The sequence below is a fragment of the Geotrypetes seraphini genome, chromosome 4 (genome assembly GCF_902459505.1).
Source record: "Geotrypetes seraphini chromosome 4, aGeoSer1.1, whole genome shotgun sequence".
NCBI classification, from domain to species: Eukaryota; Metazoa; Chordata; class Amphibia; order Gymnophiona; family Dermophiidae; genus Geotrypetes; species Geotrypetes seraphini.
Genome location: NC_047087.1, coordinates 63,565,846 through 63,578,893, shown reverse-complemented (window position 1 = coordinate 63,578,893; position 13,048 = coordinate 63,565,846). Strand labels below are relative to the sequence as shown.

The window sequence follows — 13,048 nt, the reverse complement described above, 5'->3', positions numbered from 1 at the left end:
GTACAATTCCAACTTCTGAAAATGGTGGCGATATAAACAACATGCCAAGAATAGGAAATAACTAGTTTCTCTTGTTTACCTGATAAATCTAACAGCGCTTTGTATTACATCTGGATCCTCTACATGATCGTCTAGTTCCTTCTCTGTGACTCCTAATGATGCCTTCTTGGTTTCCAGCAATGTTGCTATTTCTTCATAGAAGCTTTTCATTTCAAAAGCTTCACTGCTCCAAGCAACAAAAATCCATTAACGATAAAAGATAATTATTAAATTCTTAATAAAAAAAGAAAATTACATAACACTTTCTAGAAATATAGCAATAACCTGCAGATCATTTATGGTCTACCTAATATATATAATAATACCACTTTTAAAGAAGGGTGCATCTAAAAAGACTTTTGTTCATAGTATCTTCTAGAAAATTCACTCAGGAAAAGGCCTCAGAATTGGAGCCTACGCACAGTCCTATCACAGACTGAACCATCAGCGTAGTTTTATTTGCTCCTTAGCTCCAGTCATTGGCCAGAAAAACCTGAGAGTAAATTTTAATACTTCAAATAATTTTTATAATAAATATTTTAAATAATTTTTTTTATAAATAGTTTTAAATGCTTTAAATAACTAAATCTATTGACAATGGATGCATCTCTTCCTTAGTTTGAAAAAGCTGGCAACTAAGCACTTATCTCAGCATTATTTCGTGTGCTGTTGTATGCTTCATTATCTGCTGCCAGACTACTGCCACTGCCTGCCAGGAGCAAATAAAACTACGCTGATGGTTCAGTCTGTGATAGGACTGTGCATAGGCTCCTATTCTGAGGCCTTTTCCTGAGTGAATTTTCTAGAAGATACTATGAACAAAAGTCTTTTTGGATGCACCCTTCTTTAAAAGTGGTATTATTATATATATTAGGTAGACTATTTCTTGAGCCACTTTGGGTGATACTCCTTGAGTTGTTTATACGATCATTTATGGTCAACATGGTATTTTTATCACAATAGTATATCTTATTTTAAACAAAAGATTTTTAGTTATTAGAAATGCTTTACTGTAAACTATTATTAGAATGTGTTATGCACCTGAAAATATGATCATCTGTGTAATTTTTTCCGATTGTGGAAATTATAAGAGTAAGAAAAGTTATGCACTTATGTTTCTGTACCACACAGAAATGAAAAAGTACATATTGAGAACAAATAGCAGGCAGCTGGTGTATCAACCCCCTCAACTGCCCTCATTCCTTTCCAATAGGTATATTCTCTTACATAATTTCTTCTGAACAGTCCACATCCCTTCAAAATAAAAATCCCTCACAGAAATAGCCCCCTCATACACTATCTAGTACTCCAAACATATCTCACACTTCTTTCCTACCAGAAACCCCACATACCTCTTGACATACCACTTACCCCTACCACCTGAACACATATAAAGACACACACTTACATCTTCTCATGTCCTCACAAACACCCCATTAAACCCATAGTTCCTCTATCCATCCTCTATCCATATCACCATAACTGACACACTGATTACACTGACATTTCACATTCTTGTACCACCATGAGTCAGGCCATTTTCTTCAGCAGAAGGGGTCATATACTCTCATGGCCACATGTGTACAAAACAAATGTGTACAGATGGAAGGATAAATAGGACATGAGGCCAAAGCCTCCATGACAGGTACTCTTACTATTTTGTAAAACATGCCTAGAAATGAAGATGATACCGATACATTATGGCGCTGGTATGTTGCATGCTCTCATGATTTTATAACATTTTACAGCCACTGCATTTTCCAGGCAGACAAATTGTGTATTATACTAGTTTGTTACTAGATGGAAGTAGCCATCATGAACTTTCTGTACATTTGATCAAGTACGCTTAAATGCATCCTTGGTAGAAAGGTTTTGAATCAACATGCCACAAAAGGGGAAAAAAATAAAAAGATCAAAGGTAAAGTCAGGGAGGTGCCACCTAAAACTTCTGTACATTCTAATAACTTTTATTGGCCTCACCCATCTCAATCCAAATAGTAATCCTAAATACCTACAATTGTATTGACTTTCTACTATGGAGTGGATGGTGACCTCTATAGGCTCTCATTATATAACAGAATCTGGTTATTCAGGATGCCTCAAGCTTAATAGACCACACTTGTGTGTATGTGTGTGTGTCTGAGGGGGTGGGGAGTGGGGGGGGGGTAAGAAATAAAGCAATCTTAAGATGTGACTATGATTCAGAAAGCATAAGCTAAATTAGTTTCTGCCATAAACTGAACACACTCATTAAGCTTGCAAAGCATAACATAAACATTCTTATCAGATCATTATGTCCTAGACATATTTTTATTGCTCTGAACTAAACTGGACTGACAGAAGCATTCTGATATATTCTCTCCCCCCGTCTTCTCCACCCACATATTCCTCTTAGTTGCTTTTCACACACTGGACATTTCTTGCTTTATGGTATGGATCTTTTCTTGACTATGAGATGGTCTGACTCTTCAGGCCTCTTCTGTTGCTGCTGCTCTGAGCAGTTATGCTACAAGCCTATGTAGCTTAACAAGCTTGCAGAATAGTGTGCAGAGCCAGTAGATAGAAAGTCGGTTCATAGACAGTAACGCGGAAGACAAAGGCGCGCGCCGACAACTGAGCGCAAGATGGAGGCGTGCGCCGAAGAAATAGACTTTTTTAGGGGCTGCGACGGGGGTTTTGTTGGGGAGCCCACCCCACTTTACTTAATACATATCGCGATGGCGTTGTGGGGGGTTTGGGGGGTTGTAACCCCCCACATTTTAGTGAAAACGTAACTTTTCCCCTAAAAACAGGGAAAAAGTTAAGTTTTCAGTAAAATGTGTGTGGGGGGTTACAACCCCCCAAACCCCCCACAACGCGGCGCGATCTGTATTAAGTGGGGGGGGGGGTTCCCCCCCACACCCCCTGGTCGTAGCCCCTAAAAACAGTCTTTTTCTTCAGCGTGCGCCTCCGCGCTGCGCTCAGTTGTCTGCTCGCGCCTTTGTCCCGGCGCACTTTTGACCTGACACCTAGAAAGTCACTTGGGATGGCAGTCTCAGGAGATGTGTGTGTGATGTGGGGGTGGGGACAGCACATAGCAGTTGCAGTTAAAACGAAACAAGAGGTGCTGAAAGCCATACAAACTCAAAAGAACCATCAGCATATCCTTTCACCTGCTTGGTGGGTAGGCAATATTCAAACAGCCCATTAACTAGGATAAACTAGTCTTGGAAACTGGCCTTGTTGGAGGCTATTTTATAAAGGATTTTCCATATGCAAATCCAGTTTTACAATGGAAAAGGCTTTTTTTAATACCATATATACTTGAATATAAACTGATCTGAACCACAAGTACAAGGGGGCACTCAGAGAAATTGAAAGGGGAAAGGTTTAGAACAAACGCCAGGAAGTTCTTTTTCACCCAGAGGGTGGTGGATACATGGAACGCGCTACCGGAGGATGTTATAAACAGGAGCACGCTACAGGGCTTCAAAGAGGGTCTAGACAGGTACCTGGAGGACAAAGGGATTGAGGGGTACAGATAGGAGTAGAGGTAAGGTTATAGGGACAGGATTAGAGGTAAATTATAAAATTAGTCAGAGACCACTGTTCAGGCAATGGGCCTGATGGGCCGCCGCGGGAGCGGACCGCTGGGCGAGATGGACCTCTGGTCTTATGTTCTTATGAAACCGAGTTAGCATTTTTTGCCCCACCTTTTAGGGAAAAATGGTACCTCGAATATACACTGAGGGTTTATAGTCCACCATTCCTCCTCTTCCATCCCCTGTACAGTCAGGCATTCCTACCACCATCCCTCTCTCCATCCTGGTAGTGTCACTCCTCTACCTCCGCCATTAGCCAGCCGCCCTCCCACCCCCACTGGATGAGTTCTCCCACTGGCAGAGCCCTCCGAACTGGAAGACCTTTACCACTGTCAGTGCTCCCAAACCAGGAAACTTCCCTTGCCATCAGCATGACCCCTAACAAGAAAAGGCAGCATTCTCTCTAACTCCCTGAACAGATATCACCAACCCCCCTACCAGACCCAGAGGAAGGACCCCAGGCTTATCTGTTTCCTTGGTAATCTAGCGGCACTTTGGGGCAGGAGTGATTCCCATTTCCTTCTGCCTGTGCTCTTTCAGCGATGAAAATGGCTGCCAAGACTTTCAGCCACTGATGGCAGCGGCAGTGGAGAAGGAACACTAATGGGAGGGATGGAGATAGGCATGGGACTTTAGGCGGGAACTTGAATATAATCTGAGACTCTCATTTGGGGCCACTTTTGACCTAAAAATCTCAGCTTATATTCGAGTATATATGGTAAATCGTGGATCACATAACTTGGACATTTATGCAGACTCTATGTTTATGTGATTAGGTCATTCATGTCTATGTAGGTATTCCCAAGAGCGTAGTTTTGGGGAAGTGAGGTTTTTGCAGATTTTATGGTTCATCTTACCTTGCTGCAGTAACCTAGCTTAATATTGGATAGGACCCTCTTAGGTACTGCCTCCTCTCTGATCAGCTCCGGATATTCAATGCCAGTAGCCACACATGGCCCGGCACTGAATATCCAAATCTCAGTTAGCTGTAACAATAAGGGAGGAATTAATCAAAGGTACTACTGAATTAATGCAAGTTAACGATTAGCCATTATATTCCTGTGGGCATCTTTAGCATGCACTAATCGTTAGAATACGCTAATGCAATTAGCATGTGCAAATGTTGTAGCACCCTTTGATAAATACCACCCTAAGTGTTTAAAAAAATGCTCACCAATACCGATGAGTATTGACCTGTCTGCATCCCAACACCTAGATAGCGGCTTCCTAAAATCCCATTTACATGCGTAGTCTATGTAGACATTTAAATGCTTCTAAAATTACTTCTGGAGCCTTACAGATAGCAACAGAGATCAGAAACCATTCTATGCAAGATGACTGACACTGCTGTAAACATGTTAGCTCCTAGGAAATGGAGGGAAATGCAAAGGAATTTCAAATCAATTAAATATAATAATATTAAATGATACAGGAAAGGTGTTATTACTTGCCCTATGAAGTCTGAAATGTTAAGACAATATGTGGCAAGAATTGTTCTCTGCTATGTAAAAATGCAGACCCGTGTAAAGATAAAATTATGTACAGAAGTAAATCACTCTAAGACAGAGTTGATTATTTCCTCTCTCGAGTCCTCTTGATTATTTTTCTTATGCAGCACAAGAGAAAAATGCCACAGGACAAATATCTCCGGTATTTGGCCATTTATTCAGTTCATCATTTTGCAGGTTAGAGGCCTATAGGCATAATTTAATGCTTTGATGTTTTCCATATTTTCCAACAGTGGTTTCTCAACAGCAGGATACTGAATGAAGCTTTTTTTAGGACCCTTTCTCTTACCAGTTCATACCCATGTTCTTGCTTATTGTTGAGACAGTTTTTCTCCTGGTCTAATCACAGATCTCCTGAATGCCTGCAGTTGATCAGAAAAGCCACTAGGAAGCAGAACTCCACCATATTAAGATCTGGCAATTTAACTCACTTGAATCATGCTACAGAAGAATCTTTGATGCTACAAATGGACAAGTAGATTCTAGAAAACATTAGCTACTGAGCTCAGAGATTTGTATCTAAGAAAATAATTCTATGAACTTGCTTGAGAGATGATAAAAAGTTTAAACCCATCTTTACTTCATGACCATGACACAGGGACCCTTTTACTACACCTTACTAAACCCCATCCCATCCCACCCCCTTTTACTAAGCCACAGTAGAAGTTTTTACCATGGTTCGGAGTGCTAAATGCTCCAATGCTCATATGAATTCTTTGAGCGTTGAAGCAGCATCTCATCATTTATTGCCCCAAGCCGTGGTAGAAACTTCTACCGCGGCTTAGTAAAAGAGGGCCTAAGCTATTGGTGAGTCATGTTAAGGGGCTTTGTAGCATATTTGCAATTAGTGAGAGATAAGACCAGGTATTAAACGCATTTGCACTAAACTCAAGTTAAAATAAAAACAATAGCAACAAATGGCAACTGGAAATAATGCATTAAAATGAAGATAAACCAGAGTAAATGTTTGTTTCATTTTTACCTCTGGTGCCTGTATAACTGCAGCAATTTGAAGCTGTGTATCTTTCTTACTTTGAAAGTTATTCTCTAAACGCTTAAATGGAAGGGTTGGCTGAAGGTATTTCCTATCCCCAAGGTGGAGAACCCTTTGTTGTGGTATCAGGTGATGTTGGATGCTTATGTGCACAGGTTAGTCTCTGTGATACTGGATCGGGGACTCGGATCTGGCTCAAGCACTATTTCACTGAGCCCATCAGGTCCTATCTAGAGAGTTGCACGGGGACAGAAATCCCACTCATCCCCGCGAGGAATCCCTCCGTCCCCACCCGTCTCTGCGAGAAATACTCTCTGTCCCCATCCGTCCCTAGAAACTTCAGAAATAGTTATTTTATTTAATTATGCTACTGAATTAAAGGCTCTGGTAGAGACCCATTTAAAATTAAGCAAAGACACTTTATTAATTTGGAAATATTAATTGGGAAGAATACATACTTTGTAAACGAATTTCTACCAGAGCCTCTAATGTAAATATAAAATATAAATACTCAGCTGATGAGAACCCCCAAGCTGTCAGCTGAGGACTTCCTTTGCAGTTGGCCGGGGGTCCCTTTTGCCAAGCTTGGCAGGCAGCAGTAGTGTCCCTGAGTCACAGATGCTGGCACCTCAATGGCTCATGGAACTTACTAGAAATAATCTCCTGGGTCAATGCTACAAATTATTTATGTATACCTTTTGGGGCTTCAGACATGCCAGTTGGTCTCCCATTTATTCGGTGACACAAGTATCTTAATGGCTATGGCTTCTTCATTTGCCCCCTCTATATGTTTTTAACGTCTTTAGCTTTCTTCTTTTTCCTATTCTTATAATATTGTTTATTAGTAAACTGTAGTAAAGTGCATAGTGCTTTCAAAAATAAATATAATTTAATGAACTTATCTTAAAAGTTGTTCTTTCATTCGATCAAATCGGGTAAGGGACCTGTCATATCGACATGTTTCGCCGTGAAGCTGTTTCAAGAATGAGTCCCCTATACAATTAAGAAAAGACAAAGTTACTCTTATCCCCATATTTCTTCGACATTTCTTAAAGGGAACCATACAATAAACATAAATATCATATGCTTACCCTTTCTCCATTTAAACCAACCATCCCGATCTATGTATTTTAGTTCAGATAAGATGGCCGCGGCGTCTTTTTTACTCATATAAGTACCTCCCCTGCTAGGTGACGTCACCCAATTGCCTAGCTAATCAGAATCACAACTTATAACAACGTACCCCATTCAACTTCTTGGTTTAGACCCCCCGGTTCTTGGTTTAGACCCCCCATTCAACTTCTTGGTTTAGACCTGCTGTTAAACTCTTCATCTACAACTCGAGCAGTAGAAGAAAAAGATCCAGATGAGAAGAATTCTAGAATGGTTTGTGTGCTGCCCTTTCACACGGGATTGAATTATGTTATCAATAGTATACGGAAATATTGGCATGTCTTGCAAACGGTCCCGAACATCTTTGAAGATTTCCCTATAATAACATATCATCGAGGCAATAATAAAGGAGAATGCCTTGCACGCTATCGCTATGATATTGGGTTGAGTGAAGTACAAGATACTGTGGGCCATCAGAGATGCCAAAAGTGCCAATGGTGCAGTAGTACAATAGAAGGAACTGAGTGGCAACCTCCAAATAGAGAAATGAATATAATAGCTAGAACAGCTACTACTTGCAAGACATGTAATGTAGTGTATGTCATTTTGTGCCCGTGTGATTTAATATATGTGGGCAGAACAAGCCGTCAAATGAACATCAGACTTAACGAACACAAATCTAGAATAGTGAATAAAGTAATGGAGGCCCCTTTAGCCCAGCATTGGGAAAGTTATGGCCATGAGATTGCAGATCTAAGGTGGCGCATTATAGCACATATAAAAGAAGGGTGTGGGGGGGGGGTGGCGATTATAAACAAAAATTTAATTGGTTGGAACAAAAATGGATTTATAAGTTGGATACAGTGGAACCGGGTGGTCTAAACCAAGAAGCTGAATGGGGTACGCTGTTATAAGTTGTGATTCTGATTCGCTAGGCAATTGGGTGACGTCACCTAGCAGGGGAGGTACTTATATGAGTAAAAAAGACGCTGTGGCCATCTTATCTGAACTAAAATACATAGATCGGGATGGTTGGTTTAAATGGAGAAAGGGTAAGCATATGATATTTATGTTTATTGTATGGTTTCCTTTAAGAAATGTCGAAGAAATATGGGGATAAGAGTAACTTTGTCTTTTCTTAATTGTAAGGGGACTCATTCTTGAAACAGCCTCACGGCGAAACATGTCGATATGACAGGTCCATTACCCGATTTGATCGAATGAAAGAACAACTTTTAAGATAAGTTCATTAAATTATATTTATTTTTGAAAGCATTATGCACTTTACTACAGTTTACTAATAAACAATATTATAAGAATAAGAAAAAGAAGAAAGCTAAAGACATTAAAAACATATAGAGGGGAACAAGCCAATTATGGCTACGTGAGGGGAGTGGCCTAAGGAAGATGGCTGCGGGAGTCTGGAGTTAGACGCCACGGATGTTCCCTGACTGCTGTTTTTTTCTAAAGTGGAGAAATGGTGAAACGAAAATCCAAGCTTCGGATTTTTCCCGACGAATCCCTACCAGCAGCAACGGGCCCGAAGGACGCCTTCCTTCAGCGAATGACGCCAACACAGCCAGAGGCTTTCTCGGCTGGGAGAGACACGCTGGCTGAAGCGTCGCAGCTCTCCCTCGAGGCAACATCTCTGACCCCGGAAGAGCGGAGTCCTCCGAGTCGCCCGGGGGCGTTTGTCCGATCGACTGAAGATCAAAGTCCTCCAAGTTGCTCGGGGGCGTTTGGCCAGTCGACTGTGGAGGAAATGCACCAGGGTGTTTGCTCTCCAGACATGCTGAGCTCGGAAGTCGGCTCAGTAGGAGGAGGAGTGAAGCCACTATTATCTGTGCATTCGGAGGAGCTGGGACAGAAACTTCCTCAGGATTTCCTGACATTAACTTCATCACCTGCTGAAGTTCCAGGTACTTTTTCACCAGAGGTTCTGGGTGCTGAACTGACACCAATGTAGAGGCCCAAGGTTTTCAATATGGAGACAATTTGGGAAGCAATATCTAGTTTGCAAATCTCTTTGGGAACTCAAATGCAGCAACTTACTACACGTTATACCTCTGTTGTGTCTGAAAATTTGGAAATGAAAAATAGGATATCCAGCGTTGAAAATAAAGTGGATGGACATGAAACTAGATTAAAAACAGTGGAGTCCCAGGCTTCGGTCTGGGTAAAAGACAGTGGAAACCTTAACTTTAAGGTGGAAATGTTGGAAAATATGACTAGAAGAAGTAATCTTCGGATTATTAACTTCCCAAAATTACCACTTATTTCAGCGCAGGATACATTTAAAAAATATTTGAAAGAAGTTTTGAAAGTTTCCGAAACCTCCTATCCGCCTCTCACTAAAATTTATTATTTACCAACCAGAGCATCTGTTCAAAAACCAAACCAGCAGAATTTGTCTGCTGATAGTTTGGATTTGACAAATTTCCTGGAGAGGTCAGGTGAAGAGATACCGGCAACTGCTAAGCTACTTGTACAATTTGCTATAGATGCTGACAGGGAATGGATGCTTAAATTGTTTTTCAAGTTTAAAGATGTTCCATTTATGACTAAAATAGTGAGAATGTATCCAGACGTGTCACGAATGACCCAAAAGAGAAGAAAACAATTTCTTATTTTGAGACTAAGGGTTCTGCAGCTAGGTGCGACGTTTGTACTCAGATTCCCCTATAAATGTGTAATGACCTATCAAGGGAACAGATTTATTTTCTTTGAACCTCAGCAGCTTACAAAATTTATTTCTGCTAAAGAGCAAACTTAAATTCTTGAGAGAAGTTCAGTCTCAACCTGCTCAAGTATAAGGTTTTTGGTTATGTTCTCTCCCACTACCATTTTCATTTTTCTTTGTACTATTTGATTAAGATTTCAGCAATTTTAAAGCTTTCTCCCCCATGGATTGAGGTCTAACGATACAAACCAGTAAAAATTTATTTTGTGTTTAATGTTATGCCGTATGAGAAAGGAAAAAATTTTGCCTTGATTCCTCTATTTCAGTTGTAAATGTTCATTATTACCTATTGTCTCATTTTAATCTTTGAACTGACTTGTATTATTTTCTTGTTTTGACTAATATTATGTCAATACTATAAAATGAAAATAAAGATTAAAAAAAAAAAAAAAAAAATTAAAACACATAGAGGGAGCAAATGAAGAAGCCATAGCCATTAAGATACTTGTGTCACCAAATAAATGGGAGACCAACTGGCATGTCTGAAGCCCCAAAAGGTATACATAAATAATTTGTAGCATTGACCCAGGAGATTATTTCTAATAAGGATTGGTCAATGTTTTAGGATTGACTGGGACATTTACTTATATCATGGAACTTACTGGCATCCCTGAACCAGTGCTATAACAAAAGAAGCATAACATTGTCTCAAAATGTGGTTAAAGTACAGCACTGAGATTTTGTTGATTACACAAATACAAGCTACTGCATGCATGCTTTGGAATCTGAATGGGGGAAAGTTAAGTCATTCAGACCTTTATGATTCAAGATAAAATGCTGGTTCATAGGGAACTTGCAATCTTTGAAAATATGAGGCAATTTGAGACTGCTGAATATCCCTCCAACAGAAGTTCTACTCCAAAGGATTTATTCTGGCATTTTGAGGGAGAATTTAAAGTTTCCAAACAAAATTATCAATATGGGGTATCTTAAGATTTGGATCAAATGCAACATAGTGTGGGTATTTCTAGGGTACTTGAAAGGTCTAGCAAAGAGATCCACAAGGGATACTCACAAGGAGGTGTTAAGAGTGCTCTCTTTGCAGGACATTGAGTTTTATATTCAAAAAGCTTGGGAATTGAAGATACCTCTCTATTGAGACTGGAAACATCATTTTGAGCTGCTGCTGCAGAGCAGTCCATGATGTCAGCAAGTCCCTTCTTTCCTACAATGAGGAGATCTTGCTGACATTGCTGCTCTGAGCTACTAGAAAAAACAACATACTGAACAGCAAAAAGAACCAATATCATAATAAAATGCCTGCTCTGATGCATACAAGGCTTACCAGATTTCTAAATTTGATAGAGCAGCACACAGCTTCTTTCCCCGTGGTGTTTCCACTTGTCCTCTTAACATCATACACAGAGTGTATTTTGTGCTTGCATAGTGATTGTCAAATTTAACTGCCTACAAGAACCAGAGACAAAGAGCAAATAAAGTAGCTATCCCACATGTATTTTTCTATTATGACAAAATACCAAGCATGGAATCAAAGAAGGCAATTCTGAAAAGTTCCATTATCTGTTTTGTTTTTACAAATTTTATCTAATAGCAGAAGAAATAATTATTGGCTACATACACAAGAGACATATAATGGAAAAAAGAAACATCTAGGGCCTGAATTAAAATCTTGTATGGCTCAACAAGTTGGCTGTCTATGAAGATTAGTCAGAAAACCTGAACTTAGTCAGTGTAATTATCCTTTTCCTGGTTCAATGTCTTCCAAGAGATTTTGCACTCTTTGTAGATTTTTCACATCCTGTTGTCTAAAAATACCATTCACAAAGCATTAAAGTAGGCATTTATTTACTGATCTACACAACTTGGAGGTGTATTTTCAAAGCACAAAGTTCCACAGTAAGCTAAGTGCTTTGAAAATGAGCCCCATAGTCAATATTTTTTAAATTTTGACTTTTAACATTAATTTCTTGATCATTAATGCATATAGAGTAGACAGTCTCTTAAAAAGGCTATTCACAATTCAGAAGTGCATAAACTGGTACTTAAAATGTTTGACTTGCATAAACATCTAATTTCCCATTTTACAAAGCTGAGATGAGCATGTCAAAAATCCAAGTGCTTGTAAATGGCAAGGGGATGTGGTCTGGACATGTTTGGAATGGGACTAAGGAGTGCCTAGAAGATACACATTTATTCCCAATTTCAGGGGAATAAATGTCGATGTCAGGACTTATACCTGCTACCATGCACGTTTAGGTTTGGCAAAATGCTCTGATTTGTAGCACTCCACTGCAGGGATTAGGGGAGGTTGCCCCATTAATAACATCTCTGGTTTTTGTTCTTCCAAACAGTCACACTGGCAAGGGATACCAAATTTTTTATTTCCTGAAAATCGCCTACTTAGATGTTTTGGTTGCCAGAATGTCCAACTTTATTCATCATTTTTGACCACAAACATATTCAAGTTAAAAACATCCTAATCCAGACCATTTAGACATGGAAGGAGCCAATATTGTAATGGACTGGCCACACAGACATGACAAAAGAACAGTGGGGCACCTTAGAGGCATTGCTGTAAACTTCACATAAAGGGTACTAGATGTACATCTCTCCATAACCTCCTTATAATTTATGGTGAGCCCTCCAAAACTCCCCCAAACCCTACTATACCCACCTTTCTACCACCCCAATAGCCCTTATGGCTGCTTGTGCTCCACAAGAACTGAGGACTTGAACAGCTGGGGAACCCTGGGATCATCCCTCTGCATACTCGCTCCTATATGTGACCAAATTTCTCCAAGCAGGGAGGGCTTGCTCTTGCATTCAGAAAAAACTAAAGGGAGGAGTAAAGCCCTCTGGTGAACGAGGAGGAATTGAAGACCTGGTGTGGATTCCTTCTGCACAGCTCATGAGCATAGGGAGAGTACCCTATCGTCTGGAATGACACACCTATTGCTCTAGAAACCTAGTTTCAAAAATTAGCACTTGGATATTTTGGAAAGAAAAAAGTCCAAGTGCTGATTTATGTTGGTTTTTTTGGACGTTTTTGTTCTGAAAATGCCCTATTAGTCTGCAACACACATGACAATGAATGTGTCTTTTTAAAATAATC

The 13,048-nt window shown here is 39.9% G+C and overlaps 1 protein-coding gene across 4 annotated transcripts in view; it reads right to left on the bottom strand.

Moving 5' to 3' along the window:
* The window catches only part of DUS2 (dihydrouridine synthase 2), a 96,922-nt gene that overhangs the window by 11,851 nt on the left and 72,023 nt on the right, over positions 1–13,048 (bottom strand). For 3 of the 4 annotated variants that reach the window (XM_033941422.1, XM_033941425.1, XM_033941424.1), the window contains 2 exons: positions 11,261–11,382; positions 80–226 (listed from right to left, as the gene is read on the bottom strand). In XM_033941422.1, coding sequence (XP_033797313.1) covers positions 80–226; positions 11,261–11,382 — 269 coding nt within the window. The remainder of the gene's footprint in view (positions 1–79; positions 227–11,260; positions 11,383–13,048) is intronic. The other variant, XM_033941423.1, reaches the window with a different exon arrangement.